At 41.1% G+C, this 21780-nt stretch overlaps 2 protein-coding genes across 2 annotated transcripts in view; both read left to right on the top strand.

Moving 5' to 3' along the window:
• RBM47 (RNA binding motif protein 47) overlaps positions 1 to 21780 on the top strand; it is a 315704-nt gene that overhangs the window by 113156 nt on the left and 180768 nt on the right. The window lies entirely within an intron of this gene.
• On the top strand, positions 720 to 21113 carry GASK1B (golgi associated kinase 1B). The gene is made up of 4 exons (XM_063135235.1): positions 720 to 1698; positions 14360 to 14574; positions 18668 to 18894; positions 19993 to 21113. Exons 1-4 carry the CDS (start codon positions 720 to 722, stop codon positions 20198 to 20200), a joined length of 1629 nt encoding a protein of 542 aa, XP_062991305.1. The 3' UTR covers positions 20201 to 21113.

Here is a 21780-nt window from a genome sequence, read left to right as displayed (position 1 = left end):
GACTAGTAATATTATTTCATAATAATAGGAGACAATAAAATATATGGTTTATAGAACATCTTCCCTGTCATTAGCATGGGGGGAGGAAATGTTGATTGCTAAATTCTGAAAATGTGTCTCTGACTTGCTGTTATTATTACAAGTTCAGTTATTCAGGATAATAAATTCATTTTGTACTATGTTTAGGGGAATCACTTTTATGGTTTCCTATTAATTTGAAATACGTAATATGAGATACTTGGATATTCTTTCCATATATAATCACTTGCTGTAGCTTTCGAACACAGAGATTTACATGGTTTAAAAATAACCATGTGGGTGATGATGATGACTATGAAATGGTATTTATAATTCTCTCCCTTGTAACAGTGCGCCAGCCCAGAAGGGACTCCCAGACTTTTCGTCCTGTGACTCAGTTAACTTTGTTTACACAGCCGACTCCATTCATTCCCTGAAACAAAATCACACCCTCTGAGGTGGCCGATAAGATTTTAACAGCTTGTCAGGGGGAGCCTGTCAGATCCATTAGGACTGAACATTCACATTCCTAGGGCATTTCCAGTGTGTGTATGCACTCTCTCTCACACACACACACAGAGCTGGGAAAAGAGGAGGAGAAATCTGGTAATTAGAAGGCATGCATCATCATCATCATCATCATCCTAGCCAGCAACCAGTGGACTCTTAAACAACTTTCATCATGTGGATTCACTGGAGAAATGAGCTTCCTGGATCAGACATGGCAAATTATAAACTGGTTCATTTGCTCTCTGTGCTCACCCCGGCTGCTGAGACTCTGGAGTGGCAGGTGCCCAAGGACCAGAAGAACTTTGCTATTGGGTACAGCCTTTGTGATATATCTGGGGTTCCTTGTCAGCCAAGTAGGTCATACTGTACCACAGCACAGAGCAGGACCTGCAAAAGCAAATTCCTGGAATCTCAAAGATGCCGCTCAGACCCTTTTCCTGGAAATCCCATTGGATGGCACCTTGTCGCTTCCTGACCTGGAAAGGCCCCAGAGGGGGACGAATGACACTTCAGCACTGCCCAATGTGGTGTACATCACCCTGCGGTCCAAGCGCAGCAAACCTGCCAACATCCGAGGCACCGTGAAGCCCAAGCGAAGAAAGAAGAAAATGCTGCCTTTGCACTATGGAAATAAGAATCCACTCGTTGGCACTAGTGAGGAGAAGACCTTCATCCAAAAGTCACTTCATGGGACTCGTAAATCCCAGAGCAACAGGAGAGCAACAGCAGCACTTCCAGAGAAAGCCGGTCATATCAGAGAGGAGTACAGAGAGAAACAAATGCTCCCAAAGAATAGGAGGCATTGGAGACCTGTAGTGAGTATAAGAGGTGTGAATTTTCAGCCCATTGCTCAGGAGAGCAATATCAGGATGTACAGTGAGAGCCAGCCATCTTGGCTGAGCAAAGAGGACATCTTCAGTATGCGTCTTTTGGCAGATTACAAAATAGACAGTATCCAAGAGGCACCTTCTCAACATGGAGTACTTTTGGTATTTGGGAGGACCGCTGCTATTAACAAGTCAACCAAAGGAGATGTCTGCATTCAAGGACATTGTGGCCTTATCAAGAGACCTCTTGACTTGAGTGAAGTGTTTGCCTTCCATTTGGACAGGATCCTGGGGCTGAACCGGACGTTGCCTACAATAAGCAGAAAATCAGAATTTGTACAAGGTAATTGATTGACCTGATGCACAGGAATTAGGGCATTTCCTTCCACACAACTGTAGGGCATTCTTTCCCCACAAGGGCAAACAATAAATGTAGTGTAAATATTCTACAGAGCAGAGTCAAGATAAAAAGGAAATATCTGAGATAAATTATAACATGATTTCAGATTTTCAGCTAAACTTGTATTCCAGGTTCTCTCAGGAAAGCTGAGTAGAGAAAGACTCCAACTTTGCTAGTGGGCTACTTATGGTAAAGCAGAAGCGGTTGGTGCTTTGTTTAGGTATTATCCATATAGATAATATCTAATATTTGTAGCTATGGAAGTTGCACAAAGTTATGAAAAGGGGAAATTCATTGTGTTTGAGAGCCTTGAAATGGTCATCAGATTTATCAGATCAAGTCAAGGATTTGCAGAGGTGACCCTGGCTGGACTTTGTTTTCTGTACCAGGAAATAAAATGGGCCATAGATTGCTGCCAGGGGGATATGTGTCACCAAGTATGTTAGCTCTGTAATCTCCATCTATTTCTGTGCAACTTTTGCTAGGGGTTGGAATAAACCTGTGAAGTTAATGGAGGTTGTGAAACAGCAGTTCCTGGGGGTTTCTGTCCCGAGTTTAACTCTGGTAACATGGGGCGAACCTACTTCTGACTGCTCAAGTTGATGAACACTTAATATAGTAAAATGCTTCTCCCTTTCCAGGCTGCTAGATTATATATCTTTTTTAAAAGTTACCACATGAGAATTTTCCATTACAGCCAGCCTGGAGAACAAAGAGCCATTTTTAAATCTGGTCTGGATTCCTAGGATAAGTAATAGGGCATTTAAAATAGATCCTAGCAAAATGTCTTGAATGCAAAAAATGAAAAATGTTCCAATGACTACTTCTCATTTTTATTAGTTTTTCACCTTGATAATAAATCATGCAATATTTGTTACGCATTGAACTTATTGATTCCTTATATTGTGCACATTTCATTTTGTGAATCCCCAAACGAAATTAAAATTAGATCAAAAAATAAATGCACTTTGATATATGCATCTCATATGCCACTGTTGCATTAAACTGCGGCTTCAGAAGAAGTATTAGTCTGTAGCCAGAAAAAGGTTTCTATTATATTTTGATGAATCACTGCTAAAATGGTTTACTATTTATATTCTGATTTCCTTCTAGTGCAGGCATTACGTTACTTTATATACAAAATCCATTATTAGCATGTATTTTTGTTAAAGAAAACGTGAAGTTAAAAAAAAACTGCTGTTATATCTGATTTCTGCAGGCTGCAGAAATCAGATATAACAGCAGTTTCTGGCTTATCAACACTTTATAAACCTTCTCCCTCTGGCAGCAAATATGACAAGTGTCAATAGAAGGAGCAGCATGCTTCCTTGCTTGCTTCTGACAGTAATTCGGGCATGGAAGGCACATTAAGCTCACATTATTTTTAGGGAAAGGTTTTATTGATGTAGAGCTATCGGAAGGAATGAGGTAGTTCAGTTTTAGGAATTCTCTCTCTCTCTCTCTCTCTCTCTCTCTCTCTCTCTCTCTGTGTGTGTGTGTGTGTGTGTGTGTGTGTGTGTGTGTCACACATATCTCCAACTGCAGGCCTTTTGTAAGCTGTCTTAGCCTAATCTTAGTAGCAGTCAGTTTTAGCTTCCATGATTGTTTTTTAGACTGTCAGGAAGAAAGAAGGAAAACCCAGCCTTCCTCATTCTCTGCAATTGGTGATATTCCAAAGACAGAGAACTGTTGCTAGGTGATGAGAAGGTGGGGGAATAGCCAGTTTTCATTTTGGTTATTTCTTGCCGGCCTGTTTCTTAGCTACGGATGAGATCAGACTGTGGAATAGCCACAGTAAATGGCGTTCCCTGGAAATGTTTTAGATCTCAAATGTCCAATTTTAGCTACTGATAGTTACATTGGGCATAACCCACTCAGTCCAAATCCCATTGAAATGAGTGGGCACATTCATAACAACACTTATGATGCTCTTACCCTTTTAATGGGGCCCGTGGGAATAATTTCTTGGAGTGTTGTGCCTCTCTCATATTTATCTGTGATTTGCTTTGTTTGTTGACCACAAACATTTGAATGAACCCCATTGAACTCAGTGGGACTTATATTTAAGTAGACATGAATAGGATTTGCACCTCAACTGATGTTCATTCACCCAGGTATCTCTGACTCTCACATGTCTGTGATAAAAGCTTATCTATCTATCTATCTATCTATCTATCTATTTATCTAATATAAATAGGTAAGAAATATTCAGAAAATCAACCTGCATGAGTGCTTTAATTCATGGAGACAATAAATAATTCCACAACTAGCTGCTTGAGTTCACCGGTCTTATTTGGTGAATATATTTTGTGCCTTTTGTCTTTCCAAACATATGTGGTTACACAAACATTTACTCCACGTCAATTTCCCTGTCTGTGAAATATGACTTTGGGACTCTCTCAATGTGGTGTTTCCCTTTTAGCATGCCTCTGCACTGATGTAACACAAAAAGACGAATTTACTGCCATCTTAACATCTCACAAAATAAGCTTCTCAAAGCTGTCATTCACTTTGTGGAAAGCTCTTTCCAAGATGCACTTAGGCACCTCGTATAAAACAACTTTAGTTTTGCGCTGCCCTTTCCCCCTCTTTTGCCTGAAGTTCTTGTTATATTTGACAGGCTAACAAAACATTCTGTTTGCCATTGCCCAAATGAATGGCCAGCCTTTTAAATCACAGAATTAATTCATATTGTTCTGTGACACATCTGCGTTATTAGAAGGGAAAGATGACTCCTGACCAGCCTTTTAAATCACAGAATTAATTCATATTGTTCTGTGACACATTAGAAGGGAAAGCTGACTCCTGACCAGTTTTGCCCTAAGTTTCATTACTGTTGATGGATCGGAAAATGTATAAAGTCCTAATGACTGGAAGAAAGGAAAGCCTTCTATAGTTGACTTGCAAAGCAAGCAAAACATAATTCGTAAGGTGAGTTGCAAACTTGCTGCTTTTGTCCATGAGCTGACATATGATGTTGGCTGAGTGAAGGCCCTTCATCCCAAAAGTGCAGGGTGGGGTGGGGTGGGTGGGTTGTGAACAAATTGGATATGTTAAAGGAGATAGACTTGCTGCAGGCAAGTGGATAGATCCAATTTCTCACCCATCTGTGTTTGCTGAAGGTAGATTGTGGTCTAAGGTAAAGTGGTGGAAAATTTAGAAGGAAGACTGCTACAAAATGTGTATTTAAAAATGTGTACTTAAGTTCTACTTTATGCCTACTAAGTGGGATTCTTTGACTTTTTTGTTTGTTTGATTGATTGGCAGCCTTCTGAGTCATACTATCACCAGCTTTTGAAACATCTCTAAATTTTAAAAGAGGGGTTCCATGTGGCATAGGGGAACTTTAAAAAAGTCCAAAGTCCCCTTAGATGTACAGAACTAGTTGCATGGTTCTTTGGATAGTGGCCTAAATAAATACTTAAGTGGAAGTATATTTATTGTATTTTTATCCTGTCTTTTCTCCAAGGATCTCAGGGTGCTGTACATGCCCCCCCCCCAATTTTATCCCCGCAATGGTCCTGTGAGGTAGGTTCTGATGATAGATATTGACTAGCTTGAGGTCCCTCTGTGCATATCAGGTTGAGTAGAAGTCTGAAGCCAGTTCTCCCCAGTCCTAGTCAAACAGTCTAACCTAGCCTTTCCCAACCAATGTGTTGAATGACATCTCCCATCATCCAGTGGCTGTACTGGTGAGGGTTAAGAGTTGTAGTCGAACACATCTGAAGGATACCAGTTGGGGAAAGCAGCTGTAACCAGTACACCACAGTGCAATGTGTGTTTTTTTATTTTGCAGAGCTATTCATTTTCAAGGCAGGAAAAGATTTGAAATGAATAATCAAAGATGGAAAAGAAGAATTATAGGGTGTGTTTGTGTGTAAATGTGAAGGAGGTCAGTTTGAGTCCACTTGGATGGAAAAGTGGAGCAAAAGTGGTAGAAATAAAAATAAATAATAAGCTATATGTAGGTACGCCAGATATCTACAACTTGGCACCCTCCAGTTGTGTTGGGCTATGAGTCCTACCATCTCCAGCCAGCATGGGTGATGGCTATGCTGGCCGAGGATTTTGGAAGTTGTAGTCCAACATATCTGGATGGTGCCAGATTGGGGAAGGCTGAACTGATCGGATTTGATGTGGGCTTTATCAATTAACAGAAGATGGTAAAGCAACATATTTTCCAGGAAGCACTGAGACATGACTATACATGAATATAGTTAAAGTAAACAGCTGGAGACTAGAGTTGAGGACAGACAATAGGTACGATCCAAAGAAATGCGAGTGCAACTCCACTCTTACATATGGGCCTTCTCCCTCCTCCCTGCAGTCTCCTGTGTCCCCTGAAAAGCCACTCCTGAGGGTTGGGGGCTATGTGGAACAGCAGGAGGTGTAGCATGTGGGCAGGTTGCAGGGATGATTTTTCAGATCGAGGACATCCTCTAGCCAAGCCCTTGTTGCTGTCAGAAGAGCTACATGTATATAATTTCATTTATTACAACTCTAGCTAAGGAATGAGCTCAGATTCAGAGTTGCCTTCCTCTGAAATTGCCTAGTGTGAAAGACCATCTGACTTTGAGCCTCATTGTGTTTGCTCACTCTGTAATTGGTCTTGTACCAACAGAGGCTGGGAACTTGGCACCGACAGTAGGAGAGAAGCTCTGCTGATTCCATTTACCATGTTACTTTAGTGATCTCCACATGCTGATAAGCATAGCCAGAGTGTTGCCTGAAGCAGCAGCAGCAGCAGCAAGCAAGCAAGCAACACATTTACTCTGTTCTTTCCCCCCACACTTGTAATTGTACCACATCGGTGTGATTAATGTTCGGGCAAAGGACAATGAGAAAACTTGTTCTTGCTGATGCATTCAGCTTTATTGCATGCCCTTTATCAGATTCAGCAGTTTTGTTTGCAGCTTGCTCTGATATCCCAGTATTTGACAAAATGACTAGAGGCCAGAGTAATATTGCAGCAGATAAAAATCTAACTGGTGATCTCTTGAGGGCGGTACAATATGTAGGTCATGTCTACAGTTATGTCTGCCTTCCCATGTGGTTTAATATTATTTATTTATTTACCAGTTTTAACCAATTGCTTGCATTGAAAGAGGTAAGCAATATGCAAGCAGTAAAGTAGAAAAATCATAGTAAAATACTGTATAAAACTTAGGAGAGAGACTAGCATGACAGGAAGGAAAAAGATGGGATTAGTATCCTGGAAAGCATGTTGGAACAAATACATTTTCAGTAGGTGTCAAAAACCTAGAAACATTGGTGCCTACCTAAATATGTACTGGTAAGGATTTCTAGAGCATCAGTACCATGGTGCTAAAGGCCCTGTTCTGAGCCATCATGAACCAGACCTCTGATATCTTAGAGCCAAACTATGTATTATGATAACCATGTAGCTGAGGTTTAGCTTTTTATTTACTCAAGTATAAATATGCATTTGTATTGGGACCACAGTGCACTGGGAAGGGAAGGTTAAATGTCCCCCCACCATTTTTCTCTTATTTCCCCACACATACTTTATTTACCCCATTTCCATCAATGGAGGCTTTTTCTTCTTCTTTTTAAAAACCCCTTGGGGGGTGGATTTCAGAAAAAATGGGGGGGGAATTCTCCCTTCCTGCAGCATGTCTAGACCTGGGGAGGGAGTGGGGAGGATCTCACGATAAGCACCTGCGCTCCAGCGAAAAAGTAAGTTTAAAAAAAAAAAAAAAAGCCCTGCTCCCGCTCCCCCCAACCCCTGATAGCCCTGGACTCTCACCAGCCCAGCTCTTTCCCTCTGATGACCTATCTACTTATGGGGAAGAGGGAAGAAGCCAGTATGGGCGGCCACACCACCTGCGGTCCTCAGGATCATCCTGGGACTGTGGGAAAAACCGCAAAAAAAGTGTATGCTGATATCTTGGGAGATGGAGGGATCATCCTTCCCTGCTCCCGGGATCCCCTGTGCATCAGTCATCTGGTCGCACAGGGACGATCCCCAGGAAAATGCCTGGTGCTCGGTGGTCATGAACCAAATTAGGTCCACACATGCTTACACTAGAGTAAATAAATAAGCTAACTAGGGCTGTGCACCACCACCCTGAACCAGTTCGGGGCCCGATCCAGACCTTCCGGATCGGCCCCAAACCGGTTCGGGTTGATCCGACCCTCCCCTGATCCACCGCTAGGTAAGCCCACCCCCACTTACCTGCATCCGTCGCGGTCTCAGTTGAAGCCGCCGCCCGCACCACGACGGACGCAGCTAAGCCCCCTCCCTGGCTCCGCCGCTGTTGCCGCATGGACTGTGCCAGCGCCAGGTAAGCCTCCCTTTCCCCTTACCTGGCCCCGCCGTTGTCACCGCATGGACTGCGCTGCCACCAGGTAAGCCTCCCTTTCCCTTCCTCACTTACCTGGCTCTGCTGCTGTTGCCGCACAGACTGCGGCCGCGGATGGGGGAGCCAGGTAAGCTCCCCTCCCCCACTTACTTGGGTCTGGAGCTTCGGACCGCTCCGAACCGCTCTGCACCTCCCCTGATCCGATCCGGAACTGGGCGTCGGAGGTGCGGATCGGCCCGCTCTGCTTCGGATTCGGGGATCTAAAACAGAGCGGAGCACACCCCTAAAGCTAACCCCCAGCTCCACACTTTGCAATTTAGCATAATATGTAGTTTGGCTATTAGCCTCGACCTGATAAGAATATCTTGATATTGGCATTCATGTGCAGAAAGAGAAAGAATAGTTTCCCCACTTTGTCGAAATTGTCTAACAAATTATGTAATGCTTTTTTTAAAAAAAAGTTGGGTCAGAGAGAAATATGTCTGAGACTGGACTGTTGAGTTTTGACAGGCCTATACAAGTTAGGATCATCAGCCATTTGTTGTGTCCTGCCAGGGTCTTCCTATATCTTGGTGGGCTGTGTTCAGCCTGGTGGATCTCATGTTGTGCTGGCCTGATTTGCAATATCTTCATTATATTCTCCAACCCATTTCCTCTACCTTTTCTTGATTTAAATTTGCAGAAATTCCTGCTTCCCCTTTTCTGCTTCAGAAGATGATTCAAACATTCCAGTGGCTTACATTTGCCTTTCAAGTGGTATTAACTGCTGCAGTGACTAGACTCTTGGATATGTTGCTATGGTTGTTTTACTGTTTTAATACTCTAGAATGTCACAGTATATTGTTAGTTGTTAGCAAATCAAGTTCTGAGCCACTTTGTGAGAGTCAATATCTTGAAAGTTGGGATAAAAAATATTAAATAAATAAATGCGGGAAATTTTGAGACATGCCCTGCCTTTATTCCGACATCCAAGCTTTGTGAGTCTAAATGGCCCTGGGAGAAGATTGGCTATCCCTATCAGTGGCTATTACTCAGCTCCAGCTTCTCATCAGGAGTCTGTATGCAAGGAAGGAGAGGGCTCCTGCACTCTTAAATAGGAATATAGAAGAGATACATTTGAAAGGTAGCATTTTATCATGCACAGATAAGAAAAGCTGCTATTACTTTATACCAGGGGCATTGAACCTCTTTCAGCTCAAGTGCTGGATTCAATGTTGAGAAGCTCTTGGGGGGTGCATTCCCATGGCGAGCAGAGCTGAAGGCAAAAGGAGCAGGGCCAATATTAAAAAATACTGGCATATTCTAGTGTAAAGCTCTTACTGCGTTGACCCTGTTCAGAAAACACACTAAGCCACTGTAGTTAAGTATTTTGAGTTAAACATTATGGTGTAGTGTGTTGTGTGAACTATATCTAACCATGGTGGCTACATAATCATGTTTCAAATACGCTCACTAATCATTTGCTGTAAATGCGTTAGCAGTCTAACCATAGAGTAATGTGTCATCTGAAAAGGCCCAATAACGAAGCCTTAGTAGAGGCATTTCAACCTTCTAGAATGAGCGGGAAACCCATGCAAAAGCTGGGAGACTACCAAATGATTGGTAGTCAGGGAAAAAAGTGGTGGGAACCCTGGAGGACCACATTGGACTCCTATGTGGGGTAGATTTGGCCCATGGACCTAAGATTCAACACCCCTTCTATATACTATCATGCCCTCCCTGGGATGTGAACTTCTCTGGATCATCTGAGTGTTGATGGACTAGATGTACCTTTAATCTGATACAGCATGCCTGTTGTTACAGTTTTACAATAGATATATCTGAGGTTACTATTCCATGGGAATATTTCAATTGCTTTTAGGTTGGTTCTGCCTCTTTTACTTGGCTTCTGCTGCTCCCAAAAGCTGACTGATTCATTGCCTCCCTTGACATGTGCAAGTATGGACCTTCTGAGAGCAGCTTTAATTTTGAATTCCCTGAAGATTGTCTAATCTGTGTTTAATAAGCTCTGATTTATTTAAAAAACCAAGCAACTCCACCTACAGAAGAGAACAGTATTTGGGGAATGGAATCATCATGGCATTTCTTATAAAAAACAGACAGCAGTTCCCTAAAGTCATATTTTCCTAACAGGCTCTGCCTGTGTAGGAGTATATACCAAACTTGAAATTCTAATATTAGAAAATTTGGAGGGTACATTAATGTAGGCAGGGCACTAAGTTGCTATGGAGACATAAACCATTGTAAGTAAAAATAGCTGGCATTTCACTGATCTGTGTTTATCACCAAGCTAATGACTGTGAGGCATTTACTGCTGACTTTGCATTATCCTCTCTCTCTCTCTCTCTCTCTCTCTCTCTCTCTCTCTCTCTCTCTCTCTCCTTCTTAAGGGCCTATTTCTGATCTCCATAGTTTCTTAGCTGCTGCTCAGATTAGCCATGATAGAAGATTCCTTTCACAAAATGTAGGTCAAGGTATAGAGTGGCAAGATGTCCTGCTTTACAGAAGACAGTCCTCTATTTGAAGGACTGTCGGAAGACAATCCTCTATGTGAAGATGTCTTCTATTTGAAGGAATAACCAGTCCAAGTCCAGTTTAAAGATAAAAAAACAAAAGTAACTGTAAGAAGGGAGAACAAGGGCCTTGATCTTGCATATCAGTGTTTAGCACCTGAACAGCCAACTGAGCAGACACAATTTACAGGGCACATGGGGGCTGTCTTTATGCATGGAAAGCCCCGGGGTGGGTGTGTAGTGGCACTGCATCGATTATACGACACAGCAGCCACTGCACACCCACCCTGGGGCTTTCTGGTGAACATACGAAGAACAAAAATTGGGGACTTACCCTGACTTTTTTCTCCAGAGCGAGGCAAGTACAGCGCATCTATCCTTGCTCTGGAGTGACGGCAGAGGCATGGTCGGGCAGAGGACAACCTCTGATTGGTCACTGTCTGCACAGGCAGAAGGGGTGTGGCACTGGAAACTCTGCACTTTTGCTGCAGTGTCAGGATTAGCCACTGCCACCCAGAAGCAGCAAAAGCAGCAACCCACTGTCGTATAGGCAGCCCCCTGGTCATAGTCTTCCCCATTATAGGGAGATGTATTTCTATTTAAATTATAGTCATTATTTCTACATTGGCATCAATGCATGTAATTTAGCCTTTTTGGTGATGTGGGAAATGGTCACCCTTTCCAGGAGCATGATTCCATGTGATGAATAGCTACCTAGCTTTTCAAATGGTAAAAAGAATGTTGAAGAGATGGGTTATTGGCGGTGGGGTAGATCTTTCAGGTTCCAATCCAAGCAAGTACTCCCATGGCTGCAGGAATTGTCATTCCTAATTCCTTCCTAATCCCCATGCATCCCAAATCAGCAGGCATTTGAGATGTCTCCCTTCAGTCCTCCAACTACAATCTGGCTAGCTCCTGATGGAAGCTTGCTCGCTGGGAGGAATGGAGTGGGGAGTAGGGGAGGTTCAGTGGGATTTGCTTCAAGAACTGGGTCTAATGTTTCACATTATTTGAGGTTTGAGACCTTTTCCACTGGTCAGATTAGCTGGTAGATCTGCTATGTGAGCTCTCAGGACATTTTACTAAACCATTCTTTAAATAATAATAATATTCATCCTAGCTGTTTGCTTGAAGGACACAGTAATCTCGATGGGAGTTAATCAGTAGTAAATTAATGTGCAGCATGCATGACCGTAGATTCATTTGTAGCAGACCTTCATTAGGATAGTAGGTCAGATCAGTTTTAGGTCCCATTATATTACAGTGAGACACTAAAAAAATTTCCAGCTTGGCCCCTGCCATGTTTCTTTTGTTCATTTGTTCCAGCGGAATCTGTTTTGTGATAGGACTACGATGGCTGAATATTTGCTATGTCCTGTTTCCTCTGAATCATACACATTTCCTGTGCTTCACTTTATTTCCATTTTGTTCTTTCCAAACTGCAAGTTTTCATGTCTGTTGAAAAGAAGAGTGTTGTTTACCTCCCTCCCCCCTGTGCCCCTTTTCTCTCTTTCTTTCTCTCTTATGACCCCAGGCTAGGAAGCAGGGGAAATGGAAAAAAAAGAGTGGTTTCATTGGAGGAAGATGCCTTTGTAAAATAAGAATAGATAAATGTATTGAGGACAGGAAAAAGGAAGTCATACACCTTTGATTTTAAGGATGGGACACTCACATTTGTATGTGATTTTAGGACCAAATATGGCGCGTACAAATCTGCTGAAGATTGGCACAATGGTTTGGGTAAAAAGCTGTGGTCACGGGTATTTTTATCACAAAACTGAGCATGTGAGGGACAGGAGCAAAATGTCCCCTTCCTCTGCTGTATCTCCTCACACTCTGGGTTTAATGCCCCCTCCAGCCCGGCTCTGATACCAGAAATAAGCTGGCTGGGGGTAAAACGTTGTCAAGCAGCAGAGCATGAGGAGCTAAGGGTGAGGGAGGGGGTGAGTTCACTGCACATTCCTTTTCCTGATAAAAGTAGACCCTTCTTTCGCCCCAGCTTCATAGCTAAACACGGACACACCTGGTTTGGCCCAACCAAGTTTTTGAGGACCCTTGGACATGACACCCTCAATGGGCCTCCTCCCTCAGAGAGTCTGCCTTCTGACTGCTGTTGTCCCCGGCTGCTGCTACTTCTCATTGGGCCTGTTCAGACAACATGCTAAGCCATGGTGAGGCGAATAAACTTTTTGCAGCAGATTGTTAGTGAGCATGTTTAAACCGTGGTTGGGAATGGTTTACATGACACTCAAAGCCATAATGTTTTTTTTATTATTATTATTATTATTATTATTATTATTATTATTATTATTAATTTATTTATTTATATAGCACCATCAATGTACATGGTGCTGTACAGATTATACACAGTAAATAGCAAGACCCTGCCGCATAGGCTTACAATCTAATAAAGTTGCAGTAAACAATAAGGAGGGAAAGAGAATGCAAACAGGCACAGGGAAGTGTAAACAGGCACCGGGTAGGGTGAAGCTAACAGTATAGAGTCAGAGCTCAAAATGCTTAGCTTGTCATCTGAACAGGGTCAGTGTCTTTCTCGTCATTGCTAGGACTTGCTTGACAGGCAGAGAGGCAATAAGCAAGCATCTGCTGCTCTTCCTCCTGACCACCACCGTTGTCTGGACCAGAACAAAAGGCAGGAGAACAAGCAGGTTGCAAAGGTGAAGAGGAGAAGCAAGTCTAGGGGCCTCTTCTCAGTTGACCCCTGCTGAGATGTGGGCCAACCATAGCTGGGCCCTAAATCTGCCATCTCCTGCCCCCCTGAAGTGTACTGGCATGCAATTCAGCAAGTTCATTTCCTCATGGCATGGAGATGTGGCGATAGGGAAGCTTTACTTGTGGAAATTCTGCAAATGATGGCATGATTGTTTTTTTTTCAGGATCACAGCAGGGGAGAAAGTGTTAAACCTCTCCTCCCTATGCACTGTGATCCTAAACTGGATTTCGTCCTCCATGATGGTTTTAATTAAATTAAAATAAAACTGGTGTTCCATTAAGCAACACATTTAAACTAATGTGTAATGAAGGCCTAACATGTGCATTATACACAGAGGATACGTGAAACTCTTGCACACCATGTGTGTCAAGATCTGAACAGCTTTTGTCTTGGATAGCCTGCATGATCTCATTGTGGGTTCACCTGGGAGCAATACAGCCACACACATTTTATGTATCCTGCCTCTTTAAGGTATCCTCTTCTAGTTAGGAAGTCATACATTGTTAAAAACCTAAAGCAATAAAGATGAGAATATAAATCTGTTTGTTAGATGCTGGAATTCACTGCTTGGTCATGCATATATCATTAAATGATGACACTCTCATAAATGAATATTGCTTTGCTGAAATTGAATGAGCTACAGAGATTTACATCAGGTGCTGATCTGCCAAACCATTTCTAATCTACAGTATTTAATAAATCTTCTCATGTGGTGGGGCTCCTTTTAAGCATTCTGCCTTTGTAGCTGTTATTCTCAGACACTGGAAACAATTATAATGTCCAGGGTTCTTCCTTGACTGTGGTGGCTTCCTTTAGATGTGGAGTATGACCACATTAACCAAGGGAAGCTAGGCCATTGCTTGTTTTAGATTTTTCCTACCACATCTCTAAAATATCGTTTTAGAAATGTGTTGTTGACTGCTATGATTTTAGACAATGTCTAAAGAACAGCCAAGGGTTGTAAATATGAAATGCACAGCCTAAGTATACTAATAGTTTCTTTTGGTTGTTCCTCCTTCTTCTTTCATTTAAAGATGGCCAACCATGCCCTGTTATTCTTTGGGATCCCTCCTTGGCTCAAACAGACAATGAGACACACTCTTCATTGAAGCTCAACTGGGGGGCTTACAAGCAACAACTAAAGCAGAAGTGTTGGCAAAATGGCAAAGTACCCAAAGCAGAGTGGGGATGTACAGATGTCCATCACCATGAGTGGTCCAAGATGGCACTCCTTGATTTTCTTTTACAGGTAAGACAATTATGTCCAAAGGGGACATTGTCCATATGTAAGATTCAGTTTAGCAACATTTATTTTCTTGAATAAACCATATATATTAGAAAACTCATTGGTAGATATCTTGATCTCCATGCAAGAAGAAAAGTGGAAGGGAATGAGACTAACAGTGTAATCCTAGGTATGTCAGAAGTAAGTTCCATTCAGTTCAATAAGGCTTACCCCTCAGGCAAGCGTGTATAGGATTGCAGTTAAGAATGCTATACCCATAACAAATCTTTTAAGTTCAAAACATTTTAATTCATAAGATGTCATTGAAAGCAAACCTTTGGTTGTACAATGTAAAACACAATTTCATATAGAAATATAGTGTTTGAAAAGACTTTTGAGGTCCTCACTCTGAAACATGTGCTTTATGCCCAAATTTTATTTTCGACCCATGAAAACTGGCTGTTGAACCGGAAGAAAATTCAAAGAAATTGGCAGAAATCTTGATTTTTATGCCAATTGTAAATTTGTCCACAGACGCTGAAAACGTGTATGTGTATGTGAGTAAAGGGAGCAGGAAGGAGAAAGAAATGTTTCACAGTTTGAATTTGCCCCACATTTCCAGGAGGAACAAATTCTACTGTCCTGAAGAAAAGAAAACATATTGCAATGTGTATTAGAAAGTGTTTGTCTTATGCGTCTCTCTTTCAGAGTCCCTCAGATGTTGAAAGGAAAAGAAAACGCCTGGGATTATCTATACCGCACGCTTAATTTGATTTAATAATCCTTTTGTATCTCACAGACTGATTTTCAGGTCTGAAACCGCCACCAAAAACATGTCTGGTGATCCCCTTTACATCAGTGACCCTTCCAGCCTCACCCCACCCCCCTCCTTTCACACTGACAGATTTAATGGTGGTGGTGGGCAGCAGGAGTACATAATCTGTGCATGGCAGCAAGCTACACATGCCTTATTTTATATTTCCCTCAAAGCTCCAAGGTAGCATGGCTTTAGGGCAGGATATTTAAAATGGCAGGTGGCTCATAGCCACTATATCAAAATTGAGCTGGGGAAAGGGCAGATAGGTAGGCCCAACCTGAAGCAGGAGTTATCATCCATGAGACCTTGGCAACTGCCTGAGGGTGCCAAGTATCGAGGCTGAGCTTGCCTACAGAATCCAGGGAATTGTGATTCTGGGAACTGCCACCAAACTACAATTCCTGATTTGGGTGTTGGGGTATGGCGAGTCATGACAGGTATAGAGCTGATATAGGTTTAAATTAAGAATATGTCATAGGTGAGCCTCTATTTTGACTTCACAGAAGAGGAGAGAAACACTCCGCTTCACCAACCCTCCTTTTGACCCAGCAGACTATCACTTTCAAAGGAGGAAGGGCAGATATAGACAGGTTACTAAACAAAACAAAGCGGCAGGAAACACATTGCTACAAAAACAAAGATCGGGTCTGGTGATATTTATTTAGGTATTATTAACAATTTATTATGCATTGTCATCACTTCAGAAAGTAAGGAAGTCTCACAGGTGCCTGAACTGTGCAAAAGTGATACAAAAACTGGAAGTCCAATTTCTAGGCATTTCATTTGAATGGTAGAAAATTTTTACCCAGAAAGCAAATGGGTGATGTTTGTTAGGCCTTCCGTGGTATTTTCATTCATTCATTCATTTACTTTGTAGTAATAGTGGTCAGATTTTAGTCTGTTTATGTTAAATCAGTACTGTGTTTTTCAGTGATGGATGTCAAAGCTCATGTGTTCCTTGATTCAGGCAGAAAGTAGTAAAGACAACGTTTTTGAAGGATGCAGCTGCTGACAATTCAAGTATATCATCAGGAAATGGTCTAGAGCTTGAAGATTTGAATTCTTCATTTTAGCAAGACCCACATAATTTATTGTGGTTTTAATAAAGTCAAATAACACATGACTGACAAAAAAGAGGGAAAGGCATAGATTATGTAAAAATAAAGGAGAGTAGATTTTCTGAAATGCCTGTAAATGCTTTAATAAGCTCAGCACATTTTGGAAAGATATTTCCTTTCTAAGGGGCCACTTTTTCCATATATATTTTGAAAAATCTTCCTGATAACTTCTGTCTCAAGCTACTTTTGGTCAAGTAGTTCGAAACAGAGAAAGTATCAGGAAGATTTTTTTAAAAAAAATGTATGTGAAGAAAGGCAAGTGGCCCCCGAGGAAGGAAATATCTTCCTCTAACGTGTTGGGCTTATTAAAGTATTTTTTCTCTCCTGTTTTTTGACAACATTATGAGAAACTTATCTCTTATTTTTTAAAAAATCCTCCATGTTCTAGCCTCAGATAGAAAACTGGATGATAGTTTTCATAAAGATTCATAAAGACTTGTAACAGTTGTTAACAATAAAAACATGGAGGACACAATCAAGTATGGAGAATCCAGTATTTAAGTTGATTGATTTCAATGTTCTTGAGCACATTTAACTCTTGTGTGCGTTGGATTGTGGCCCAACATTGCAATCCTATACGTGTTTACTCTGAAGTAAGCGGTATTGAATTCAGCGGGACTTACTCTCAGGTTACTGGACTGGAGTGCAGACTAAGTCTCCAACTAATAAACTGGTTAAGCCAAAGTATTCAGTGAACAGCTACTATCAATGCCAACATGAAAAGACCAAATATTGGTTACACCAGTGCATTAGACTTGCAGGACTCAGTGCATAGTCTGCATGTGAACTATAGGATCTCTTCCCCTGCTCCTTAGCTAGGTTGGACATACGGATGTAGGGGATACTAGGTAGAGGTGAGGAACATGAAAAGAGCTGGGTTAGGGATCCTTGACCAAAATGTGTGTTACAGGCAGGATACAAGAGCTGATTAGAGTTCTGTTTTTATATGTGGAATGCAGACATTTCGGTGGCACTAATCTAAGTGAAGTATGTGGTCAATTGTAACTTCTAATAATCAGGACTGAGGCCCCAGTACCCCATCAGGGTCCATTGCTGATATCTATCTCAAGGCTCCTTACATTTTCCCCCTTTGCATAATTCCCAGAGCAGCACTGGGTGGTTGAGCCTAGACCTCCATTTTAATGCTCCAAGGCATTGTGGAAAAATAAAATGGACTCTAAATCTAGGTGGCTGACAGTGCTTGGAATGCTGTTGTCCACCATAACCACCAGGTAAGCCAGCCAGGAGACACCAGCAGAGGAGGGGATCCAGGCCCCCTTGAACTTGGGCTAGTGATTGTTCTCAGATTGTACCTATTTCTAAAAGTCTCCTATATGTGCCTTTTTATTTTTAAAACAATTTCTCTTTCTATATGTTTAAACTGTAGCAGTCTTTCAATTTGTCTATGACTAATTTTTATAAGAGCACGTAGATAGGTCTAATTATTTATGTTATATGTGTGAGCTATAGATGTGTCTATTCCTTCCCTTATCTAATAATTCTCAATACTTCCCTGAGTATTTAATATTTGGCAACCACTATAAAGATGTGTGTGGATGGTATTGATCCTTAACATAGCAGCAATAAAAGCATGGTGTGGAGAAAGACCATAACAGACTTGAAAAGATTTCCGATGGATTAATGTAGAATCATTAATTTCTCCCCACCCTCCTGGAATGGAACATATAGTAAATAGCCTTCTTTCAGGAAAACTGCATTTAAGCACACATTAACTTTCAAATGTAGGGGTCTCTAAAATAAATACTGCAATTTAGCAGTAAACATAATACCATTACAGTTATTCAGAAATAGTAGCTGGAAAGCATTGGGGAAATGAAATGGTGAGGAGGTAGGGCAAGATTAATGAGTATGAGTATCTTGTGAGGTATAGAATGTGGAATTATTTCTGGTGATGAGTACACACACAGATGTCACCATATCTTCTAGAGACCACCATTCACTCAGATGTAAGGAAGTCTTAGTTAGATGCAGAGTAAATAAGGCTCCATGGCTGGCTGAGGCATGCTGGGAGTTGTAGAACTTGTTTCTGTCTACACATGCATAGAACTGCACCCTAATCTCACAGGAAAGGCAGTTGTGATGCTCCATGTTGACATATATTTTGGTGATGTCCCATAATCTTAAGTGGTTGCTGTTTTCATCAACTTGTATTCATTTTCAGATCTACAGCCGCTTGGACAAGAACTGCTGTGGATTCAAACCACGCAAAGAGGACTCTTGTGTACAGAAAGGACTGAGTCTTATTTGTGATGACCAGGACAACATTGATTTGACACACATTATCCAGAGAAAGGATGACCCAAGGCATTTAGTTTTTATAGATAATAAAGGCTTCTTTGACCGAAGTGAAGACAATCTAGATTTCAAAATATTACAAGGCATAAATGAGTAAGTTTTGTGATATACCAGCAAATAAAATAAAAAAAAGGGGGGGGGAGGAATGCATTCCCCCTCTACTCTTCATTTAAGATCTCAGCATCTTGTGTACAATTCTTGCATGATGGGAATAAATTGGAAATATAGTTTAATGCATTTTGAGTTGTGAAACTTTTAAGGGCTATTCCCATAGAAGAAGCAGTGAGGGCATCCTTGACATTGGTCTCAGCCTTGCCATTACTCAGCCACCTGGCTCCCAATATCTACACTTCCAGATTGCACTCTGTGGACATCAGAAAGCAACATTATGGGCAGGTGGCCCCATTGTTTCTTCTATGCATGGAACCCTCTCCACACACATAAGGCATGAAGCAGGGATTGTGTCTCTTGTTCATCTGTGGACCCAAGTAGCTTTGCTGAGTCTTCACCTTGATGTATCTCTCTACATTGCTGTTAATAGTCACTGTATGACTGTATTTACAAAGTGCCTTACATTTACATCTAAGGTTCAAAACAGACAGCTATTTTGTATTTTCATTTGTACTCTAGAGTAGGTAAATGGGTTCCAATCCAGATCTTAAAAGCCTCTCATCCCCATAGTAGGGTTCCAATCCAGACTGGTCCCTCTGCAGTAAAAATGAAAAAAACAAAACGAAACAAGATGTAGCAGCTAGACACACATTTAAAGTGATGAATGTTTTATTTATTTATTAAATTTATATACCGTCCCATAGCCAAAGCTCTCTGGGCGGTTTACAAAAGTTAAAAACAGTGAACATTAAAAAGTATACAAAATTTAAAACCATCAAAAATATAAAAACAACAGTATAAAACAACAATATCCATTTTGCCATAACAAATGCCTGTTAACATTCTACTAGTCCCTATTGCATCTCTAATTCTGAACCTGTCTTTCACTGGTTAAGTTAGTTATAATAGTTGCTTATCACTCTTCACTTGATATATCTGCTTTTTGTAGACTGATCTCAGCTTGTTTCTTTTACTTATGGTCGTAATTTCACCGCTACAAGTAAAAAAATGATGTGGAAAAGTAGGCAGAAAATATATATGTGAAATTATATCAAATTATATTTGTCTGTTCGTTTTCAGGTTCCCTGAATTTGCAGTCTCTGTGCTGAAAAGCCAACATTTGCGAGAAAAACTTCTTCAGTCTTTGTTCCTTGACAGAATTTTTTGGGACAGTCAAGGTGGTCGTCAAGGCATTGAAAAACTAATTGACGTGATAGAACGGAGGGCCAAAATTCTTCTCACCTACATTAATGCACATGGGGCGGAAGTGATACCAATGAATGAATGAGGCTTCAATCCTGTGTCTATACTTACCTGAAATAAGCCCCGATGAATACAGCAGGATTCATAGGATCAGGCTGTGAATGAATGAGTTCTAATGAAAAGTCACACGATTTACATACATTAAATAAGAAAATATATCTATGCACATACCTAATGCAAAACTTGTTGATACTTGTTGATAGGATAGGCTGTAATCCTATACACATTTACCAGGAAGTAAATCATATTTAACTCAATGGAGTTTACTTCAGAGTAGACATGAACTGCATTGTCAATACGTAAAGCACATACGAACAAATGATAAATTAACATTTTAAAATAGATATTTTGTAAGGGTAAATTGCTTTCTTTATAAAGTCATGCACAAATACCCATTTTTTTGCTTCCAGTTTGGAAACTAAGGCTTCGGTCCAGATTTAGGCATATGCAACCTGGCTGGCAGAAAGCAGGCTTTCTTGCCACCTTCTCCCCATAGCTTGCTTTCCAGCCCCCTAAAAATACAACATAGAGGGTTATGGGACCCCACTGACTGGGGTGTGTATCTGTAGGGGAAGGGATTCCTGAAAAATGGGTAGAGGTACCTTCTGTGAAGGGTTGCCATGGGTGGAAGAGGTGGAAAAGTCTGCACACAAGTCTGTTGCACACACCTAAATCTTGATCCAAACATAAGACTCTGAAGCAGAATTCCCACCATTTATTGATTTGATTTTGATGGCAATAAGGATAGAATATGCTCTCACTTAGAGGAAACCCCCCAAAAACATTTGACAAAAGTTGCAGCTTTCAGACTACTTACTTCAATGGATTGCCTTGAAATAAGTGATTTTTTTTAGGATTGCTGCAAATACTTTATACAGACCCCAATGAAAGTACTGCCATTGATATTTCTGTACATGTCTCATATTATTCAGTAAAGAGAGGAGGAGGAGAAGGAGAAGAAGAAGAAGAGACCAAACTTACTCTTCTTGTAGTTAGGAGCATGTTGTTAAATGTATGAGTAAATATGCCATCCGTAGGACCAAGCAGATTTTCAGAGGAATATTACAATATTTACTTTCTTTGTTTTGTTAAGAATTCTTCACAGTTTGTTATTTGTTGATTTTATCAGAAACTTATGGAAAACTAGAAGCCTACAGCCAAAATACTGACTGGTTAGTTCACATCAATATGGGAAATTGAAATTCAGTTCTACCACCCCTGCTTAGCTCTTGCTGTTCCATAAGGGCTACCATGTCACAATACTGCAATACAGCTAGAAGCCAGAACTGGAAGAATTCTCCTATTAGTGATTAGGCCCTTCCCTTGCAATTCAGGATGTTGGAGAAATCCACAATGGATCCAAATGAGTTTGGATTTCTATGAATCTGACCCCCATGGATTCCTCAATGGACAGGCCTTTTCTGAGTCTTGTGGATTCCACGGACTTGTGGACCGTGTTTTTTTTAACTTATTGGAGGGTTTTGCAGAAATATATCCCTAAAAAATTCCTATTCCACCAATGAGTGGAAGATCACTGCCAAACTACAAAATACAGACAGAATGGTTTTAACAAAATTCGTAAAACCCTACTTGCAATAACTACTT

This window comes from Elgaria multicarinata, chromosome 10 (genome assembly GCF_023053635.1).
Source record: "Elgaria multicarinata webbii isolate HBS135686 ecotype San Diego chromosome 10, rElgMul1.1.pri, whole genome shotgun sequence".
NCBI lineage: Eukaryota > Metazoa > Chordata > Lepidosauria > Squamata > Anguidae > Elgaria > Elgaria multicarinata.
The sequence above is the reverse complement of the archived record's forward strand: the minus strand, read 5'-3'. Positions and strand labels throughout refer to the sequence as shown.

Coding starts and splice junctions, on each gene's coding strand:
- GASK1B (XM_063135235.1), top strand. CDS start 720: ATGAGCTTCCTGGATCAGACATGGCAAATTATAAACTGGTTCATTTGC. Junction 1,699..14,359: donor AAAATCAGAATTTGTACAAG/GTAATTGATTGA, acceptor TTTCATTTAAAG/ATGGCCAACCATGCCCTGTT. Junction 18,895..19,992: donor ATATTACAAGGCATAAATGA/GTAAGTTTTGTG, acceptor GTTCGTTTTCAG/GTTCCCTGAATTTGCAGTCT.